Here is a 22,903-nt window from a genome sequence, read left to right as displayed (position 1 = left end):
TACATTCTCTTTCCCCCTGCTATGTTGAAGACTGTACCACTCCTTCTTGACAGTGGGGGATGCACCTAAATGAAGCTAGAAGCCCTGGTGGTGATGACCGAGGGGAAGCAGATTCTGTTTGGAAGTGGGCCCCTCTGAGACTGGCTTAATGTAAAGTAAGTTATTACCTATGTCATTTGCTTTTCTCGGCACAAAACGGCGTTGCAAACGTGTCATTTTGATGGCGTCCAGTCGTATCTCTAGTACATTGTTTAAAAAGGCAAGAACCGGTGCCAGAGGGAAAGCAGCCACGAAGATTGTAGTAAAGCTATACTGGATCACTGAGGACGAAGAGAGGAAGAAGTAGAGTTAACAGAAGACCAATATAAAATAATTGCAATATATATTTGCCAAATTAATGAAAATAAGTTATATGAAGAATATGAATGGATACAACACTTTGGTGCACCTCACCCATTTCAAGGAATTCATCAAACAGGCTGAAGACATGAACAGCACCCAGCCTGTAGTTGGTCCTCCAACACTCTGCTGCGGAGTCTTCAGATCCATCCTCCCCATGCACCCTGCATCTCCGATCCTTCATAAGGCGCCATTTGTAGCTAAAGTACCTTTAGGGTGTGAATAGTAGGAACAGAACGTATCAGAACCGCTGAAGAATGCAGGCAGCACTTTCCTCAACTAGAATACAAGGACATGCAGTAACAGCAACACAGGGTATAAAGTGCAAAAAAATGGTAGTTTGTGCATGTTCTTTTGCATACTGCACCCAGCCTTATACTACCTAAATAAGCCCTGTTATCTCCTGTTACTCCCACTGGAGCATAGGATAGTCAAGAATGTTGATTCCCCCCTTATTTCTATACCAGGGGTCCCCAAACTTTCTTACTCATGAGCAACAGTCAAATGTAAAAAGACTTGGAGAGCAACGCAAGCATCATAAAAGTTCATGGGGGAGCCAAATAAGATTGGCTATTAGGCAGCCTCTATGCACACTATCAGCTTACAGGGGGCTTTATTTGGTAGGAAATCTGGTTTTTATTCAACCAAAACTTGCCTTCAAGTCAGGAATTCAAAAATAACTACCTGGTTTGGGGGCACTGAGAGCAACATCCAAGGGGTTGGTGAGCAACATGTTGCTGTGAGCCACTGGTTGGGGATCACTGCTCTATACAGTGCCCAAAAGGTGCACTAAACCTAACCATAAATATGTCCCACTGCATCCCCATGTTCTCTATAAGATACAAAATGTAATTATACATGGAAAACAATTCACCAATGAGAATTCTATTAAACACAAACCTAATTATAGATGCAATGGAATGCACCAATGAGAATGCAGCACTATGTCAGGCATCTTGCTGTTATGTTACATACAGAGATGATTGTGTCATAGTGGCTTTATTATATTACACTGGAAACAGATATGGGGGACAAAGGAACTTATTTAATGATGGGAAAACTGTGCCTAAAGCTCACTAATGGATTGTGCACAAAACACACCTGTCTTTGGCCTGAGCAAATGTCTCGTTGAGTAAAAGGGGTAGAAAGTGACAGTTCCTAGTATTATATTTCAGCACACCCCAATTAATCAAGCTGAAAAGTGACGAAGAGTTGTATCATTAAAGATGGCGGCTGGATAGATCACTGCTAGAGAAAACTGAGTGCTGGACTTCCTGAAATCTAAATGCAACAATTTTATCTTCACAAATCAGGTATGGGGTGTATCCCCCCACCTTCCCTTCACTAATAAAGCACTGACCAATGAGTTAGTGCTGTTTTAATAAAGGGAAACATAGGCCGATGTGCTCTGAAACAGCATGCAGAGGCCTGTAGCTATTCAGCATAAGCAAGTGCAAAAAAAATGGCTGATTATGGACTTTATTTTGCATTTGGGTTCACAAATAAGCCCTGTAATGTTTTTAATTTTTCTCAAATCTGAATATACAAATCTTTTGTGGAGTATTTGGCCAAAGAGCATCCCTTGTAGATTGTAAGCTCTTTTGGGCAGGGCTCTCTTCACCTCTTGTATCGGTTATTGATTGCTTTATATGTTACTCCTTGTAGATTGTAAGCTCTTTTGGGCAGGGCTCTCTTTACCTCTTGTATCGGTTATTGATTGCTTTATATGTTACTCCTTGTAGATTGTAAGCTCTTTTGGGCAGGGCTCTCTTCACCTCTTGTATCGGTTATTGATTGCTTTATATGTTACTCCTTGTAGATTGTAAGCTCTTTTGGGCAGGGCTCTCTTCACCTCTTGTATCGGTTATTGATTGCTTTATATGTTACTCCTTGTAGATTGTAAGCTCTTTTGGGCAGGGCTCTCTTTACTTCTTGTTTCGGTTATTGATTGCTTTATATGTTACTCTGTATGTCTAATGTATGTAACCCACTTATTGTACAGCGCTGCGGAATATGTTGGCACTTTATAAATAAATGTTAATAATAATAATAATCCCTAATAATCTTATGTCTCGGAGCTACTTCTAGTATGAAGCCTGGTAGAACACAGACATAGATACAGATATTATAATTTGATGATAATTTCCCTTCAGTACTCACGGGGATAGATATTCCACACAGTTACTAAGCGTCTGTTTGAGGACCATGATCACGCACATCTGTATGAACAGGTCTGTGATGCAGCCACTGGGATGGCACTGTAAAGAAATGAAGGTCAGCCAAACACAGCAGGCTTTAATGCTTCCATATGAACATTATGTGCTGCACTTACCTCCTCAAGCCTCCACTGCCCCGCGATTCTCACATAGTTTCCCGGGTACCCATTAATCCTACACAGAAATAAGTGGCAGACATTGGTATCATACATATATCATTTTTAGACCTTTGTATTCAGGATATTTGTTTTATTACTGCATGGATGAAGGTCTGTGCCTCGGGACCATAGTCCTGGGGTTTGTGCCCTGAAGCGTGGCTCTTTGCACTCCAAAGGGCCCATTTGCTAAACAATTTTCAGATAAAGTCATATTCTATTTTATTGTATTTCTAAATTTCGTTAAAGTTCCACCAGTTTTCCGTAAATTTTCGTTAAATTTCTACGAAAAAATCATACTTTGCGCAAAGAATACGATCATTTCGGAATTCGTTAATGCTTTGGTTACACTTTCATCGGGACTATCTTTTAGCCAGGTTTGATTTGTCATCCCATTGAGTCCTATGGAAGGCATCAAAGCCAGAAAGGTTTTCATGGCATAACGAACGAACGAACACAAAAATATAGTGACTTTTGGAACACAATTGCGATATTTTCATATGAACGATAAAAGCATTTTCAAGACATTTTAGAACTTCAAAAATTATCGTGGTTACTCCAAGTTTATACCATATCGATTTTTAAGCCCGGAAAAAAACTGATTTAATAAATGTGCCCCTAAGTGTAAAGAACTGCAACTCAATCTGAATGTAATTCTATCTAGTGCCCTTGCATGTTCCTCTGGAGTAATGAAAAATAAGCCCCATAATTACATTTTACATTATAGCACATGGAGATGGATTTGCAGTATCCCAAAAACCCGTGTTTGCGGTTAGGTGTAGTTGCACAATAAGATTTTGTGGTATAGACCACATTTTGCCATGTTGTTCAGATCTAAATGTAAAAAAATGTCACTCAGGAATGTCCAGATTCATTATAAGGCTGTAAGTGATAGTGATAAATACATGGCAAGGGCCTTACCGTCCCAGAAAGAAAGCCACGTAGAAGAGAGATGAAAAATGTGTAACGAACTGAAATGTGAACACTTTGGTTGTGAAACTGTTTTCTCGCTCTGTGAATGTTCGAGGTTTCTCTGCAAAGAGATAAAGAAGGACAGGTTTGTAATGAACACTGCTAATTTAATGAGTATGAAGAGACTTATTGGTAGGAGCTTGATTTACTTACAGAGGGCAATGGAATTGCCCAAGGTACCAAGGAGATTGGATATAAATATCACCAGTGATGTTGCCCCTAGCAACCAATCAAATCTTTGCTTTTGATTTATAACTTGTAGGTGACTGTTCTAATCCATATTCCATGTTCTTATCCATATTTCCCCCCCAAGAGCTCCCTATTTACTGTTAAACATACAGGAAGGAACTGAGAAGAAGGAAGGGCTAAAGTGAAACTGCCTTCATCTTGTTAAGTGCCAGAAATAACAGAAACCATAGATATTTCTTAATTAAAACAATAGGCAAAGCTATGTTCAGCAAAGTCCTATTCATTGTGTGTACTGTCCCTTTAAGTGCAAACTTAAACTTGAATATACAAATCTGCCATCTAAAAGCTGGTAAGTTCATGTAGTCAATGAGAGTTGTATTTGTAGAATTCAAGACATTTTATAATTCCATGTCTCAGGTGGCACTTTACCGGGAGGAGGGCCAAAGTGCCCCTTTACATTTTGATGCCATTATTGGTTATACGAAAACAACTTGCTATGGAAACAGAGTATTAATGGAACCCTGGACTCAAAAGCAGTTGTTACATCCAAGGGTCCCTTGTGCCTATAACGTCACACTTTATACCTCATACACAAAGGCCAGCACTAAGGCTTAGGCATGTGTATTGTGCCAGTCTTGCCTGTTTTCCTTCCTTGCACTGCATGGCAGCTTGATAACTGATACCCAGAATCTCCTCTGAAATAGTCCCTGGACCCTGACAAGTGTCTCTAACGCAGATAACTTACCCAGGTTACACAGATAGCCGGCTATAACCCGATTCACCTGTTAAGAGGAAAGAGGAGAGCAATGTAAGATACAACAGAAGTCTTGCAGTAGAGTTCCACCTCAAAAAGGTTCAATCATTATGGACTCCCAATGTCTTGCATCTCCTGACACCCCTGGCTTGCACATTCAGGATGAAGTTTGGCGTGTGATGCTCATTGTAGTTCATGTCCCACCTCTATGTAATGTTGCTAAGTGCATGATAGGGGTTAAATTGCGCAGGCAGCCCCACATACAGAAACTGGTCCAAAACTTTCTTTCTGGAAGTGACAGTGAATGAGCGGAAGCAAGATGCCACATACGCTTCACTGTAACTGCAAATGACTTAAGGTGGCCATGCACAGGCCCATTCTGGCTGCCGATATCGGTTCCTTAGACCAATTCGGCAGCTTATCTGCCCGTGTATGGGCAGTAACGACGGGCCTGTCCGACTGAAATTGGTCAGATCTCGATCGGGCAGGTTTAAAAATTAGTCGGATAGGCACCTTGATGCTGTCCCTGAACCGACGGACGCCTATACTCGTCGTTCTAATGCGAACATTTGGCCCGAGGGACAAACAACCAAATTAGCCTGATATCGTCCACCCGTACTGTAAGTGGGGATTTCGGGAGAAGATCTACTTGCTTGGCAACCTCCCCAAGCGAGCGGATCTTAGCGTGTATGGCCACCTTTACAAATGAAACTGCTTCACAGTTTTAGATATACCACTCAAGAACCCACACAGGAGTGTGCCGGTAAGAACCTTCATAGGTGTGATGGGGGGTGATATTGGTCCTATATTTGGGTCAAATAGTTTTTGCTGGGGTGTCAAGTTAAACGTTTACCAGTCAGATGGCTGATACTGTAATGCATCTTGTACAACAGAGAATATTTGTATGTCTCTTGCCAGCACCTTTTTCTTATGTACTGTATTATAAAAGCTACCATACTATACACTAAAAAATGGCTAATGTGTTGTTAGGCAGTGAGAGCTCTATTGTGTACATTCCATGGGCCACAACTTAGTAACACACACAATGATGGATTCCCATTCCTGACTGGGCTGTGACACCGACAACATTTGAGATAGAGACAAACACACACATTATACCTTGGTCATGATGACGATAGTGAGGTAATGCAGAACTGCCCCTGACATGACGGCTGCGGTATTGGCATGTTCACGTAGGAATTCCCATGATGAGCGCATGAAGGACACAGTCACCACCACCCGATATATGACCAGAGCCTGGGCTATACCGATCAGAACTGCTATCTGTCATGGGAATCATAGAGAGTGGGTCAAACAACAGAAAGGTAAAAAGATAAGGCTGACGGCACATGTTTTCTAAGTGGAGACATAAACAATATCACCACTGCCATTTCCTATTCATTTTAATGCAAAACATATGCCCTAATTTGGAAAGAAGACAGATATATACTGTAATGGGTAAAGGAAGTAATGGACAACTAGTCAGTTCTTTGATCAGGCAGGTTTAAAAATGTCATCTGCAGAGGAACCATCAGCCAGGGACGGGCAGCTGAAGTGATGAGGAGCACAAAGTGGTAGGACTGTGCAAAAATAAATATTTCCCCCCAAAAAATGGGCTACCAAAAATCCTTCATCAGTAAGATATTAATACTGAAAATGTGCTCCTGCCCTTTGCAGAGATTGGCAGCATCTCAATTGTAAGCTCCACGGGACAGGGACCTCCATCCTCTTGTGTCTTTGACTCTTCTCTTAGTGCAACTGTATCTTGTATTTATGTGTGCTTATTGTAATACTTTGTATTTATCTATTATCTTAATACCCCCTGCTTGTATTAATTTATTCTACTGTACAGCGCTGCGTACATAAGTGGCGCTTTATAAATAAAGATATACATACATACATTGGCAGTGGGGAGTGAGTTGCACCCAGGACAGGAATATAGATGTGGGAAATGGGCCAGTTAAATGAAACAGAAATACATTACCACCACTGCAGCTCCCAAAAGAACTGCCATAGAGCGCCAGTATGAATGTTCATGCTTCTTAATGGTGCATTCTGGGTCATTTATCAGCTCCAAGGCGAGCTCCTCCTACAGAAAAAACATACACACAACAAAAACATACACACATGAAATTATAAATTACTTAGGCCACGGAATAATAATTTTATTTACAGTTTGGAACTATAAAATCTGCTTTTGGGTTTACTGAATTTCCCCAATTACCTCATCTTCGTCCCAGTTATAGAGGTTCCACCCGGAGACGGTATTTGCACGCGCTCTTTTCCACAGCTCCAGGAAAACAGTGGCTGCGGGGAAGGGAGAGCAAGGGCACAGTGTTATCTATCATGGCAGATCATTTGATCCCATCATTGAATCTTCATTGTGATAGCATGAAAATATATTTAATTGGATTTCCTTTCTTGGTTAGAGCCCCAGTATAGTGATCCCTTAACCCTAAGCTACTGGCAGCAGCAAAGAGGCTCATTACAGAGAGTTAATTAACACTCATTAAACGTAGCTCATTTTAAGGGGAGGGAGCAATGGTAGGTACAAAACCATAATCAAGTTCCCCCTTTTTAAATAAAAAATGAGAAACTGTCGACTTTTAAATTAAGAACAGGTAGAAAACTTTTGGGTTTCATTATGCGGAAACCTATTATCCAGAAAGCCCTGAATTACTGGAGGGCAAACTCCCATGGACATTTTAATCAAATAATTTTAAATTTTTTCACAAATAATATCCTTTTTGTCTGCAATCATAAATAAGCACCTTGTCCATGATCTCAACTAAGATTTTAATTAATCCTTATTGGAGACAAAACAATCCTATTGGGTTTATTTAGGGCTCTGGCACACGGGGAGATTAGTCGCCCGCGACAAAACTCCCTGTTCGCGGGCAACTAATCTCCCCGAGTTGCTTTCCCCTGCCATCCCACCGGCGACACTACAAGTCGCCGGTGGGATGGCACACGCGGCGGCGCGATCGCCGAAAAAGACTCGCGAGGCTTTTTCGCCGATTTGAGTGAAATCGCGCCGCCGCGTGTGCCATCCCACCGGCGACTTACATTGTCGCCGATGGGATGGCAGGGGAAGGCAACTCGGGGAGATTAGTCGCCAGCGAACAGGGAGTTTTGCTGCGGGCGACTAATCTCCCCGTGTGCCAGAGCCCTTAATGTTTAAATGATTTTTTAGTAGTCTTATGGTATAAAGATCCAAATTACAGAAAGATATATTATCTGGAAAACCCTAGCATTCAGGATAATACTGTAGGTCCCATACCTGTATAATCCATATACATTTGGTTCATGCTGAACACAGTTTGCAGTTGCTTATGTAAGTTTTGTAACATGGTTTAGGGTGAAGACACACTGAGTTACTAGTAGCAGCTATTTGTCACGGCCAGAAAATCCCCAGCCGTAAACAATACTGAGAATTGCCTCTGCTAAGACACACGTAGAGACAATTATCAGTAAACGATCAGCGTTGTCTATTTCAGTAGCTGTGACAAGTAGCTGCTACTAGTAGCTCCATGTGTCTTCACCCTAAGTCACACAGGGTATTTTCTGGCATTTAGCAGCCGTAATAAGTAGCTGCTACTAAGTAGCTCTGTGTGTCTTCACCCTAAGTCTCTTAGGATGATTGGCTCTGTTCTGTAGTTATTTTGAAGCAAATAAAACAGCTACAGTATACTGCTGCATTAAATATCATATCTGTATCTACTTACCCCAAACGGCCATGAACATGGCAAAGAAAACGGTGCCTTCATTGTCAAACAAATGTGTCACCTGCAAAGTTAAGGATGGTACCATATTAGTCATGGCAATAAGAATAAAGGGATAAGGCTTGGTTAGACATATACGTATACTTGATGTATCTATACAGATGTATATAATGTATGTATATTCACCTTGGCATATGTACAGGTATCCGACAGGGGCCAGTAGGGGCAGTTCTGATCACACAGAGGACACATGAGTGTGTTGTTGGCTGTGCAGATCTCTTGGCTAATAACAGAGAGAATACAATGAGAACATGGTACCAACACACAAACATATGTTGGCAACGTAGAGAACATATAAAATGGTGATATAAAACATGACATAGAAAGAAACTGAAACATCATTCAGATACATTCATTTTATAGTACTTTAGCAGATGCCAGGCCCAGACTGGCAATCTGTGGGTTCTGGTAAATGCCAGGGGGGCTGTAAGAAGCCATAGACAGTCACTATTTATTGGGCTGGTGGGGGGGGGCTATTAACAGCCACTTTTCTGGTGTTTGGGCATTGTCTAATTGACTGGAACAGCAGCAAGTGAAGAGGAGCTGCAGTTCCTCCTCACTCCCTTTCAGCTGACCCATGGAAATTTGCCATACGTCTCCAGAGGGCCAGGTAGTATGGTCAAAAACAACGAGCTTGAGTATGTTTAGAAGTTGTAATTGTACAGTAGAGGCACTGCCACAAGGAGGCAAGCTGAAAATCTCGCCTCACGTGGCCCCACAGGTTGCCATGGGCGGCAAAAAGCCACTTGAGCCAAAATTCTGGTGGTTACATTTTGGTTATTCTAAGAGGAGAAAGTGCAATTGTGCTCTCTGCACGAGCGTTGCAGCTCCCTCTCGACTTGCTGCATAAAACCGTATGTGCATTGGGGGGGGGGGGCAGCATTAGGAAGGCATCCACGGGGCAGCAGAGAGGCCAGAATTGTCCCTGTCTGCTGTCCTAGGTATTCTTAAAACTGTGACTGAATGACTGATACACCTATACGTTTCTGTATCTTTACTTATTTTATGAGCTACGTGGGGTCCTGACCAAACCTTTGACCTTCATGGGGGGTTAAACTAAAAAATTTTGACAATCACTGATATAGGGTGTAAGGAAAATAGGTGATTCACAGAAGAAGATAGAGAGAGAGAACAGAACAACGCCGTACAGATGGCACTTAGAGCTTTTAGCAAGTCAAGGAATGTGACTGTTTAATGCCTGTGTAGGGACCCATAGGGTTAAGTTCCCTATGGCTTTACTTCCCTACTTTTCCTTATCTGTAGTGTTATAGGGCAGAAGCCCCTGTACTTAGTTTACAGTGTAAAGCTATCCCTTATAGGTTTAGCCTGGTTGTACACGCCCCCTGCAGGCTGATATAGTGTCTGGCAGGAGGGTGTGACTTCCTCTTTTGGCTGCATGCTGTGCCCTAGGCAGAGCCCCAACTGAGCCTGGGTACAGATCCGGCCCAGTAGCCACAATTCCATCCAAATTTAAGTCGGGACAGGGCCCCGTGAATGAGGAAAAGACAGCATAGTAATATATGTAATAGCACCCTCTAGGAGGTGTGAGTTCAGACAGAATTATATAGAAAGAGCAGCCATTTGCTCCATCAAGGATAATAGCAAAGGAGTAGTATTCCTACTAGGCCTTTATTGCCTTATTGTAGGGACACAGAAGTGCTAGGGAAATAGGTTAGCAAATATGCCTTGCCCTAACCTCCAAAAGAGCATGGGACTATGCCGGTGAGCTTTCCTACCTATCACTCTGTTGCTGTTCTACCTGCCCAACCTCTTGATGAGAAGGGATATCCAGGGGAGCATCATACTTCTGCTATTGATCCATCTTTACATCAATTGTATAACTGCATGCTGATCTGTGTAACATCTGAGTGAGTATATTGAAATACCCTGAATACCCTTGTCTTGGACAATAAAGTACTATCCAGTTATTCTGCAAGAGCTCCTGGCGTCCTATTACTTTAACCTATTGCACAACACCAGTGTGAGTTGTAGTTCAACAACACCATCTAGCCCCTGACATAGCTCCCATATAGCGGAGGCCCATCCTGGGAAAGGGGGTTGCATGTAACACATGCTCTAAGTCCAAACTAGCCTGGTAATAATACCACTATTAAGCCAAACAAGTGTTACACCTGCTTTTTGCTATATACAGTATACCTGTAGTATGCTAGCTGCTAAGATATACTCAATAATGCTGTATTTTACCATATATAGTGTGCTAGCTGATAAGAAGTATACTTTTCTTGTATTCTTTTTGGAGGTAAACATATATAAAGCTGGGTTTGGGGGGAGGCACTTTGACTTCAACCTGGACTTCAAAGTGCCATGATGTCTGGTTTTGTTGGAATTGCTGCTGAGCCATTGTTTATGTGGACTGGGTCCCTCAGCGATCAGTGCTAAGTATCAAAATATCTCTATATATTTATTTTTACTTGTGTGTGTGTCAATTTATTCACTCTACAGAACTAAAGGTGGCCATACACGCTAAGATCCAGGCCCGAATTTGTGGCGAGGCCACAAAGGCCCAAGCCTAGGGCGGCACAAACTTAGGGGTGGCATGCCACCCCGCTGCAGTAAAATTTTGCTCCCATACAGAGCAATTGGGACCTCTCCCCACTGCTCCATATGGGAGCACATGCATGCTCGTGGGGGGGTTGTATAGTGTTTGTGCATGCACACAGGGGGGTTAGGGGGGCGCAGAATGGGGGTGGCCTCGGGGCGCCCGGATTAGAGATCCGGCACTGCTAAGATCTGCTCGCTTGGCGAGGTCACCAAGCAAGCGGATCTTCTCCCAATATCCCCAACTATGGGAGGGCGATATCAATCAAACTAATTTGGTCGTTTGGCCAATGTGCCAAAAGATTGCTTTAGAACAACGAGTATAGGTGTCCGTCGGTTTGGGGACTGCATCAACGAGCCGATGCGGTCCCCAATCCAACTAATTTTCTAACCTGCCCGATCGAGATCTGCCCGATTTCAGGCCAGATGTCAGTTGGACAGGCCCATCGTTAGTGCCCATACATGGGCCAATTAGCTGCCGAATCGGTCTAAGGGACCCATACCGGAAGCTAGAATAGGCCCGTGTATTGGCACCTTAACAAGGGCCCTTCTCAATACATAGGGTGAAAAAAACAGAAATAGAGAGAAATACTATGTAAAAAGATCTAATAGAAAGACATAGATATTGATTGAACAGATATTGGCTGTATAGAAAAGACAGAGGTTCAGCAGCCATGTAACAGCGATAGAGATGAGCAAGAGATAGAATGGTGGTGTTAGAGGAACAAGAGAGACACCAGCATGCACAGTGGGAGTATGCGTGTAACAGTCGTGTAGGATGTATGTGCTGCTATTGCTGCTATGCCAGGCAGGTACAGGCTTGTACAGTTAATGTGAATATCTCAGCAGTTCCCAACCTGTAAGCCTGTCAGTAATGGAAAGGGGGGTCAACCTGAAGGTTATTAGCATTAACATTTTGGGGGCTTATTTACTGCCTTTCAGCATCCACACATCAATATGAGTGGCCCCAATAATGTAGCACCATCTGCACAGGCAATAGGCCATGTGTACTGTATTGGTGCCGTATTGGTACTGTATTGGTACTGTATTGGTACTGTATTAGTACTGTATTGGTACTGCATTGGTACTGTATTGGTACTGTATTAGTACCGTATTGGTACTGTATTGGTACTGTATTAGTACCGTATTGGTACTGTATTGGTACTGTATTGGTACTGTATTGGTACTGTATTGGTACTGTATTGGTACTGTATTGGTGCTGTATTGGTACTGTATTGGTACTGTATTAGTACCGTATTGGTACTGTATTGGTACTGTATTGGTACTGTATTGATACTGTATTGGTACTGTATTAGTACCGTATTGGTACTGTATTGGTACTGTATTAGTACTGTATTGGTACTGTATTGGTGCTGTATTGGTACTGTATTGGTACTGTATTGGTACTGTATTGGTACTGTATTGGTACTGTATTGGTGCCGTATTGGTACTGTATTGGTACATGGAATGGCATACCTTATCTGGCTGTTGTCAAAATGTACAAATCCATAAAAGAAAACAATGAGTCCGACCACAGCAGCGTAGAGTAGCATGATGGTGTACCAGCCGAGCCAGGCAAAATACAGCGCCACTTTCTCCCCATAATACGCCCTGCATTATCATATAGTGGAGAGAAAATACAGTTACAGTCAGGCAAATAAAATGCAGTCGTCCGCACCCAAAATGATAAAGGGCACTACCTATAACTGATCAGAATCATAAGATCAAAACCAAACTTGCTACAATATGTGTTTCCTATCCCAGACCTGGGCAGAAAAAAAACATCTAACGGCATAATAAACACCCAATAAAACAAGGCGACACTTACCAGCTTATTGAATGATAAAATTAATCTAAAGGGATTGTTCACTTTTAGCATGATGTAGAGAGTGATATTCTGAGACAATTTGCCTTCATTTTTTATTAATTGTGGTTTCTGAAGTATTTAGGTTTTTTTGTTCAGCAGGTTTCCAATTTGGAATTTCAGCAGGTATCTGGTTGCTAGGGTCCAAATTACCCTAGCAACCAGGCAGTGGTTTGAATGAGAGACTGGACTATGAAAAGGAGAGGGACTGAATAGAAAAATAAGAAGTAAAAAATGACAATACCAATGAAATTGGCAATAGTTTTTGGCTGCCGGGCATCACAGACCCCCATATGAAAGCTTGAAAGAACCATAAGATGAAGGAAAATAATTAAAGAATTAAAAAAAAAATGAAGACCAACTGAAAAGTTGCTGAGAATTTGCCATTCTATCACAAACTATAATTTAACTTGAAAGTGACCCACCACTTCATAGCTTCATTCATAGGTTCCCCCCTGAGGTAGATAAAAAGTGACTATAGAAGGGTGTAGCCCTTATATATAGGATGATATTCTCCAGTATCATGGTAGCCTGATTAGAAATTAAGCAGCCCTAACTGAGTATCTCAAACTTTAATTTGCTCCCTTGTGTCATTGGACAATTGGACATGCCTGTCCTAGAGCATTGCCATAAGCTCCGCCCCTGTGGCCCTCACCTGATTTCCTCTATGGGCTGAACATAAATGATGTCTCGCCACCTTGCCCATTTCTTTTTGAGTCCCTCTCTGGTTTGATCTTTGCGCTGAGCAGAAGGGAAGAACATTACAGGTTAAAAGTCCATTACTACTATCACTGTTGCACAATAATTGCACTAATGTGTATTTAAACTCACTGTGTGCAAAGGAAATGCTGCCTCGAAAACTTGCGTTTTGATAAGGTCCTGCAGTTTTTCTATGGAAAAGGATGAAAACACATAATGAAAGGAAAGGATTAAAAAAAGGCTTAGTTACTAATGCAACAGCGAAGTGTCAATTAAAATGCTGTTCAGAAACACACAGCTGTCAGGGTGAGCAGACACACTGGTGCCCTGGGAAGAACATCTTTTAGGCTGATGCCACACGTGGCGTTTTTACGCTGCGTATTTTCTAATTCTCTCAGCGGCTGAAAAACGCCTAATATCATCATCCATAGAAATAACTTGAAAAGACTCGAGGCAAACCACACAATGCGTAAATACGCTAGAAAACGCCTTAGCACGGATTTTTCAAGCGTTTGCCGAAATACGCCAGTATAAGCTATTCCTATGTATACACAAAGGCAGCAGCCAGACCTAGCGGAAATACGCAGCGTTTTTTTTACTATTTTGCACTATTAACACCATGGAAACGGGATTTGCTACGTCACCAGTACTAGGCTGAAAAACGCCACAGTCAGGGGCTGTGTGGCTTGTGTGGCGTTTTTAGGCTGAGAAAATACGCAGCGTAAAAATGCCACGTGTGGCATCAGCCTTAGGGCACCCGTTGCGGTTTGAATCTTCTACACGACTCACACCATATGAACCATATTTACAAAGTAGGGTAGAAATTCTAAATGTTATGTTTTGGGCTTCTGTACCAGCCCCAAGGCAACCCCGGCCCATTACCAGGGCAGATCTGTGCCCCCAAAGATGCCCCCAGTAGCCCCTGTCTTCTTTTCTGCTGATACCCAGCATTTGCTCTGTGCTGCTGTCATTTACCTGAGCTTAGGGACTGACTCACTGTATATATAGAATATAAATATCACTATATACGGCTAATTTGTAAATAATTTAGATTTTCAGTAAATGGCAACTCTGAAACAACTGCAATTAGCATCAGATTATAACAATCAGCCCTGTAGCCTCAGCTCCTGTACCACGAGAAACTCTTTTTTTGCAACCTCTAAGCTTAGCTTCCCAACAGCTGCCCAGAGCGCACTAAGCACGTGCAGTGCCACTGACACTCATAACAGAATCCAAGATGGTGACCCACTGTGACCACTTTGAAGGCCTGGATCATTATTGTTATAGAGATGCTGAACCTTTAGTTTGGTACATTAAGCTCAGGATACGAAATATGTCAATTGTAGGCACACATTTATGGTGGATTTTGAGCAATAACTTTGCATCTGTTGTTGCTTCTGCACACTGCACTTGCATTAGCATTACCCACAATGCAGCATTCTCCCCAGAATTCCAGCAGGTATCTAGTTTGCAGAGCACATTTTTCTCACTGCAAATGTGCGCAAGTGCATTCCGTTCTGGCACATTGCTTCAATAATAAGTGTCTGAGTCATTTGCTGCAATTCCAATGTGGCTATGGACACAACCTACTGAAGAAACCGTAGAGCTGCTGTTAATTCCAGGGTTCCCATGTGCTCATGTGTGGTGTTGTGCACAGTTTATCAGCAGAGACTCAGCTGATACATTGGCAGGGTCGGACTGGGGGTGCAGGGCCCCCTGAACCCCCCAAGGGACCCCTGCCATGGTTCCCACACACCCACGGCCCCCGCATACTTAGGTGTGTTGGGAGAGGGGGAACTGCAGGCCCCGGAGTTCCCAGCCGGGATCGGTTCTGGGCCGGTGGGGCCCACCGGGATTTTTCCTTGTGCCCTACCAGTCCAGTCTGACCCTGCACCTTGCAGCTTGCTGTAACTTGCTAAGGAGCATGTATGTACGAGTGCCTTTGTATATAGCATCAATGTATTCACAGCTCTATGCTCACTTTAGGGCTTTGCAGTCGTACTTACATTCATATATTATCAGGTTATTTGTGGAGGTGACAGTATTTGATCTAATAGAAAACTTTTGCATTCAATAATAATTTGATCATTAGTAAATCAGAGTTATCAGACACAACCATAATCATATAATGTGTTGGCTACAGTACCTTCCTTTCCTCTGAATAGAATGGCAGTATTGTGAAGAATGAAATGTACAATTCGAATCCTGTAAATTATAAAGAGGTGAGATTTTAATAGTCTGCATACCCTTCAAACATAATATCAGCCACAAAACTTCATGTGTAAAATTGACACTTGGCGGATAATGTTTTTCATTTCTTTAATAAAAGTAAATACAGTGGGACCTGTTGTGTCCAAATCATTTGACCGTTACATTTATCTCTGTGATTCTGTGGCGCTCACCGCAAATGTGGATATTATTATCGGAACCGAACTTGCAAAATGGCCGTTAGTCTCACCTGCTTGTTGGAGAAACTGGGCTTTCAATGGATGTGTGGCCCTTATCTGGGTTATGCAGTAGCCGGACATATTTGTGGAAGATATCTGTAGGGGCCCGGACACCATAAAACGTTACCTTTCCATCCCGGACTTTCTGTGGAACAAGGTAAAAGAAAGAAATGTTGTTAGATCCAAAAGAGAGATGATGTCGGCCTTGTTGTTCCATAATAGAAGCATTTCAATTGCTGCTGATACTCCAGGAATCAGATGTTGGGGGTTAGGGGTGTAACTGATATGTAACCCCACATAAAATATACAACCATGTTAGTTCCACATAGTGAGCCATGGGGAGGGGGACTGAAACCACCAATTATGAGAGCCACCATTTTAAGGGAAAGGAAACCCATTATGTGCCCCATGCAAATTATTACCATGGCACCATTTCGACCTTAAGGAAAACAGTAAAAAATATAATGAAATGCTGATGTGATGATATATAAAGTAAAAGTCTATCTGAAACCCCTCCAAGTAACATTTGGGCAGCGACACAGACAAACACTCCAAAGTTTGCCCCTATGTGATTGGCATGCCCATACACGTGAAGATCCTCGCCAAGCGAGCGGATCTTCTCCCGATATCCCCACCTACGGGTGGGCGATATTGGGGAAAATGTAGGCTAATTCGATCGTTTGGCCGTGGGACAAACTTTAATGGTGGCAATGGGGCAATCGGTTCGGGGACCGCAAAGAGCCAATGCGGTTCCCGATCCGACTAAATCTTTTAACCTGCCCAATCAATATCTGACCAATTTCAGGCCAGATATCGGTTGGGCATGCCCCTCGTTCCTGCCCCTACATGGGCCGATAAGCTGCTGAATCAGTCCAAGGGACTGATATCAGCCAATGCAATCGGCCCATGTATGGCCACTTTAAGTGCTACTGCATGTACTTGTCAGGCTGAGGGCCATAAAAATTCTTTGCCCCATTGGTCTCCAGTTGTAGATGGACAGCGCTACACAGGAAGAATACATTTCTTTCATAGGTTCACTTTATGCTAGAAATGCCATTAGTCTGAGGTAGGTCCTTGTGCCAGGCTCTGCCCCTGACCTTCCTGTTCCACCCGGACCCACTGCAGTCCTGCCCCCTATAATGATGCTAGACCCCCTTTTAACTATTGGCCTCAGAAAGCTGCCTGGAAAGGCCCAATGTTATTCCACCAATGAACAGAGGGCACTAAAAGCTAGGACTAATATGTGCCTGTAAGTTTATGGTACATCCCCACCAAGTGTGGAGCAAGGTGCACAGTAAAGAGTGCCCAGCGGTTACAATGCAGGGACTTGCACTGCACTTTCAGTCTATGCCCAGGGAAAGGCTTCCCATGAGAGAACTCTTCTGACCTTGGTCTTAAAGCCTTTCTTAAGTAGAACAGAAATGTAATGTTGTCTCTTCTGTTCTTCAGGGCTGTCAGTGGATGTGGGTTTGCAGACCAGCACGTAGTCCCAATTTATGTCCTGGAAAGAAATAGTAGGATTATTAACACAGACCTAGAGACCAAGCAGCAAAGCTCTCAAACACATGACCCCCACAAAGCAAACAAAAGCCTTATATACAGGTCTTTCTACCATCATCTGCAATATATTTGTTTCTGATTAGAACAGAAACCAGACATATTTTGGACACTTAAAAGGGGTGCCCCTGTGTGTTTGGGCCTGGCTTTTGTGTGCTGATTGGGGAGAAACCAAAAATGTCCCAGATTTTGATTCAGCGATGGCACAAATGCAGTGGGATGTGAAAAGTCGGAAATGTAATATAATGAAGTAAATTACCATTTATAGGGCTCTAATTTAATTTCTCTGCTTTCCTAGAAAATTCATTTACAGTTGTTTAATGATCTTGTACATGATTTGGGGGAAAGAAATGGAGGCAGCAGGGCAGAGCAACCACAAAAAATCATGCGATCATGGTAATACACGAGCAGATTTAAGATTCCATTCCTTCTGACCTAGTCAGCAGCATCTCTGCCCTTCTAGATGACATATATCTGACCAAAAAGTGGGCACATATCTACCAGCAGGTTTGAAAATCCCATTAGAAAAGGACCGCATCCATGTATTTATGTGCTGCTCTCCCAACAGACATGCAGGGGCCTCTAATATTAAATAATTGACCTGAGAGCCAAAGATCGGATCAGCCTAAATTTGCACATATGGCCATATGTAGCTGTCAGGGCCCTCTGGGGGGGCAGGTTATTATCCCACTATCTGCCAGCTAAGTAGAATGAAGCCCCAAATATAAAAATAATTAGACCATCTTCCAATATGACATATGGCATTACATACATATACTCCCCCCATACAAGGCAAACTCTACCAACTCCACAGGAAATCCCAACTTTTCCTGGGCCCCAAATCTAGATTACTGTGTCTGTTCAGGGTATAAAAGGAATTCCCCAGCACAAGATGGGCCTAGATATACAGCAACCCCCCCCCCCCCCATCTACCCCCTGCCTCTCCTGCCTACCCCTACTTCTGGCCCTGATCAGGAGCTACTGACATTCATTTCTACAGGGTCTGCCATGTATAGTATTATGTCTAGTCTAGACTACTTATATCCCAACACTACAGGATCATGCATGTGGCTTGGTGCTAACAGAAACTGTGTGTGGCTAGTTCCATAAGAAAAGGAAACTGTGTGGGTGGAAGGTAGATCCTAGAACCACAGGTGTGTCCCGGCCATTCATGCTTGTACAAAACAAATATCATTGTTAGATTGGTGCGTTTCTAAAGCAAACAGATATAAAGCTTTGTATTATTGCCATGGGCAGACTAATAGAATACACTTATTTTTTTTTTTTTTGGTAACATAAAGGGGATCTAAATGCTGTTGCTGATTGACTCTTACATAGCCGTTGCTGGGCTACAAATCCCAACATATGTAACATGTTATGATGGGGCCCAATAGTGCAACGGTATCAGGTTTGTATTCATTAAACAATATTGATTAATGTCACTTTGTCCCAGTTCTCCAAGATAAGCAGTTTCATTACAATGCAAAGGAATGGATCTGGAGCTGGAAGCTTACATCTATCACAAATCTACTAGAGCAGTATGGTCTCCCTTCTGGTGTTGATTGATAGGATGGAAACAAGATTCTCATTGGTGAATTCTCTTGCATCTGTAGTTAGTTTTTATCTCCTTTAGAGAAGTAGGGGGCATGGATTAATTTTACATCCTTTCTCTGCCTCTTGAGCTCTTATATATCTGCTAATAACCTCTTAAATGATGGGTCAAAACTTGATAGCGTCTATTCATCATCAGCTATTAAAGGGTAAGAGATATGAGGAGTCATTTACCAATGAAAGTGCCATTTCAGATGCTAATCGCCATGTTTGTTATGCTTTGCTCTCGATGTTTTGCATGGACACAATTGTGTCTGCTTTTGAGGTAAATAAGGTGCAAGTTGTGTCTAGTATTGTCAGAATGAAAGCTGAGCTGCTTCTACTGAACCAACTGATGCAAGTCATTGTGGGAACCATGAAACTACCACCAGGCCCAGGGTAATGGTAGCACAAGGATTCCCCAGCATGAGTAGCAATCAGAAGAAGCAGGACTGACGCATTGGCAACTAAATGGAAGCCCAAGAGTGTGTTTGGATGCAAGTAGCCTGATGAATTGTGTCAATATTTACTCTTTTTTGCATCCATTTTAGAGAACCTGAAGGTGCCTTCATAAATGCCCCCTTTAGCCTCAATGTATCAAAGTAATATGAAGTATGCTTCTTGTTATACCTTAACTTATGGTTTACATTACAAGGATAAGAAAATAACCCGATGAGGGAAAAACTTATAGTTTTTCATGTGAAAATTGTGTTAAATTAATATTTGTGGTGTGATCATTTTGTGCTCCTTCCACTCTACAAGCTCCTCTGCAGGGTCCAGTGACCTCGACAGATTCCTTCTGTTGGTCCCTCATTTCTAGTCCCATATATTGATCTCAGGTTTGACCTCAGCTTATTCCAGTTCTTCGAGTTTGCCTTCGAGTTTGCCTCGCGATTCTGCAGTTGGTTTTTGGTATGACCAGACCCAACCAACTACATCTAGTTTTGTTCTTACCGCCTAGACCAGAATGCAGTCACCCTGGGGTTTGGGATTGCCTGATGTACCAGGTCCCTATTTATTGTAGAATGAAAACAGAGCTCACTACAGGTTACCAGAGGGAAATATCACAAACTCTCCCTTGTGTAAAGGTGGCCATACACTTTAAGATCCACTTGCTTGGCGAGGTCGCCAAGTGAGCGGATCTTCTCCTGATATCCCCACCTATGGGTAGGCGATATCGGCGAATATAGGCTAATTCAAATTATCCCGGTGGGCCCAGGTGTCAGTGGCCCCTCCTGCTCACCCAACCATTTGCCTTGTATGCCTATACCATAGCCATTACTCAGTTCTATATGAGAATAAACAGAAGAAATGGAGGAAAGGATAGATAATAGTATGTAAAAAGAATTAATTAAGAGACTAAAAAAAGTAAGTGAACAGAGAAGTGGAGAGTGGGTCTAAGGTTTTCTGGTGGGCCCTTGGCACCCCAGTCCAACACTGGCAATGCTAATGGGCACAGTCAGTTCGGGGACCGCATCGGCTCGATCCAACTAAATTTTTTAACCTGCCCGATCGATATTTGCACGATTTCAGGCCAGATGTTCGTCGGGCATGCCCCTCGTTCCTGCCCCTACACAGGCCAATAAGCTGCCGAATCAGTCTAAGGGACCGATATCGCCAGCTACAATCGGCCCGTGTATGGGGACCTTAAGAGCTTTAAAGATCCCCTAAACACCTAATGTAAGTAAATAGAGAGCAGGGGATTCCCCCCATCTGGTTAACGCTCAGTTTTCAAAAAATATGCTCTAAAAGTCCTGTGCAGGTTGAAATCAGGCAGGTGATACAGAAAATACATTAGGCCATAGGGAAGATGCCTTCGCTCCCACACAGAGTTATACACTTTGGGATATGATGATGTTTGATCCATCCCAGTTACTTACTTGGTTCTCTATGAAATCGTGAAGTGGAAAATCTTCAGCCCAGGGTGTCCTTGGCTGCTCCTATTAAAAGAAACAATGTTTAATATAGGAGTTGATTGTGCGTGTCCATATACACAGTGAATGTATGCATATATTGACCTACATACCATAGTATCTTAATTATAGATGACTTTTACTTTATGGACCTCAGTAGCTAACAGTGGGCAATGCAAAATGGCAAAGAATTGCACTATTAGCCATACTGTACCCTCAGTGCCCCCAACAGGCCCGAACTGGCAATCTGTGGCCAGAGGGGCTGCTGTAAGATTCCATAGACAGTCACTATTTATTGGGCTGGTGGGGGCTGTTTGTGCCTCTGGGTACTGGGAATGCCAGGGGGGCTGTAAGATCCCATAGACAGTCACTATTTATTAGGCTGGGGGGGCTGTTTGTGCCTCTGGGTACTGGGAATGCCAGGGGGGCTGTAAGATGCCATAGACAGTCACTATTTATTGGGCTGGTGGGGGCTGTTTGGGCCTCTGTGTACTTGAAATGCCAGGGCCTGTTTTGAATCCCAGTCTGCCCCCCCACAATATAATATAATTCCAACATCTTTTGCAATTCTCTTACCATAATAGTTGCCATATTAGGTGCGACATGCTAGGTACAACATGGCCGATGCTAAAGGTTAAGCAGCAGGACATACATTTAGTGCTGTATGTTTTTATTATTTTTTTTTAAATAAACATCCATTACAGAAATGTATGATCCTTTGCTATTCATATATATGGGAGTTACCTGCGGTGCTCTTCCCCAGGAATTCAGTTTACTACACCTAGGGGCACATTTACTAATCCTCGAATCCGAATCCCGAATGGGAAAAAAACGGATTGGAAACGAAAATTTAGCGATTTTTTTGTCGACGTCGCGATTGTTTCGTATTTGTTGCGACTTTTTTGGCGCCGTCACGACTTTATCGTATTTGGCGAAATTTTTTCGGCGTTGTCGCGATTTTTTCGTATTGAGCAATTGTAAACGGCGGAGAAACCAATCCGAATTTTTCACAACGGCGGCGAAAAAGTCGCGGCAAAATACGAAAAAATCGCGACGGCGATGAAAAAGTCGCAAAAATACCGATCATTACGAAAAAAACGCATTCAGGCGCTTTCGGGCGTTCGTGGATTAGTAAATCTGCCCCCTAGTATAATAAAAAAAGCAAATGTACCTTAAGTAAATTTAAACATGACCACAAGATTTATTTGCAGATGCTCCAAACTATAAGATGTACATGGATCTCCCCTTTTATATTTAATCAAGAAACTTTTGCCTTTTAATCTGTTGGTTGATTGACTGGTATGTGAAGAGGCCAGAGCAACAACTTACCTTTCTTTACTTGCTCTGCACATTGCGCCTGAGGGGCATGTTCTTGCATAAGCAGGTCTGGACTAGAATTCAAAATAGGCCCTGGCATTTCAAGTACCCAGAGGCCCAAACAGCCCCCCCCAGCCCAATAAATAGTGACTGCCTATGGCATCTTACAGCAGCCCCTCTGGCATTTGCCAGAACCCATAAGGGGAATACTCTTGCACTGGGTCTAATTAAATGACTCCTAGTATTATTTAGATCCTATTTACATCTATATGGATGGAGTTATTAGGCAAGCACAGTATTTAAACCTAATCATTTCGATCTAGGGGAATTTGACAGCAGATAACTGACAGTATACATTTTATTTTTACTTATAGAAAGTTCTACAAACTGTGTATTCTATGTACCCATGTGACGGGCCCAGTGCGCAGCTGCCTTCCATATTTCTATGCATATTTGGGTCTTTGGATCAATGCACACAGACACTACCCTT

At 42.7% G+C, this 22,903-nt stretch overlaps 1 protein-coding gene across 2 annotated transcripts in view; it reads right to left on the bottom strand.

The window, feature by feature from the left end:
• Positions 1-22,903, bottom strand: part of LOC101732476 (anoctamin-9) — a 41,035-nt gene that overhangs the window by 4,373 nt on the left and 13,759 nt on the right. For both annotated transcript variants that reach the window (XM_031900525.1, XM_031900526.1), the window contains exons 2-19: positions 21,064-21,123; positions 17,424-17,537; positions 16,048-16,181; positions 15,736-15,794; positions 13,722-13,780; positions 13,546-13,631; positions 12,503-12,637; positions 8,594-8,690; positions 8,411-8,471; positions 6,910-6,992; positions 6,670-6,774; positions 5,805-5,969; positions 4,677-4,713; positions 3,692-3,803; positions 2,732-2,789; positions 2,560-2,657; positions 454-608; positions 168-320 (exon numbers count right to left, since the gene is read on the bottom strand). In XM_031900525.1, coding sequence (XP_031756385.1) covers positions 168-320; positions 454-608; positions 2,560-2,657; positions 2,732-2,789; positions 3,692-3,803; positions 4,677-4,713; positions 5,805-5,969; positions 6,670-6,774; positions 6,910-6,992; positions 8,411-8,471; positions 8,594-8,690; positions 12,503-12,637; positions 13,546-13,631; positions 13,722-13,780; positions 15,736-15,794; positions 16,048-16,181; positions 17,424-17,537; positions 21,064-21,123 — 1,771 coding nt within the window. The remainder of the gene's footprint in view (positions 1-167; positions 321-453; positions 609-2,559; positions 2,658-2,731; positions 2,790-3,691; positions 3,804-4,676; positions 4,714-5,804; positions 5,970-6,669; positions 6,775-6,909; positions 6,993-8,410; positions 8,472-8,593; positions 8,691-12,502; positions 12,638-13,545; positions 13,632-13,721; positions 13,781-15,735; positions 15,795-16,047; positions 16,182-17,423; positions 17,538-21,063; positions 21,124-22,903) is intronic.

This window comes from Xenopus tropicalis, chromosome 4 (assembly GCF_000004195.4).
Source record: "Xenopus tropicalis strain Nigerian chromosome 4, UCB_Xtro_10.0, whole genome shotgun sequence".
In the NCBI taxonomy this organism is placed as follows: Eukaryota; Metazoa; Chordata; class Amphibia; order Anura; family Pipidae; genus Xenopus; species Xenopus tropicalis.
The sequence above is the reverse complement of the archived record's forward strand: the minus strand, read 5'-3'. Positions and strand labels throughout refer to the sequence as shown.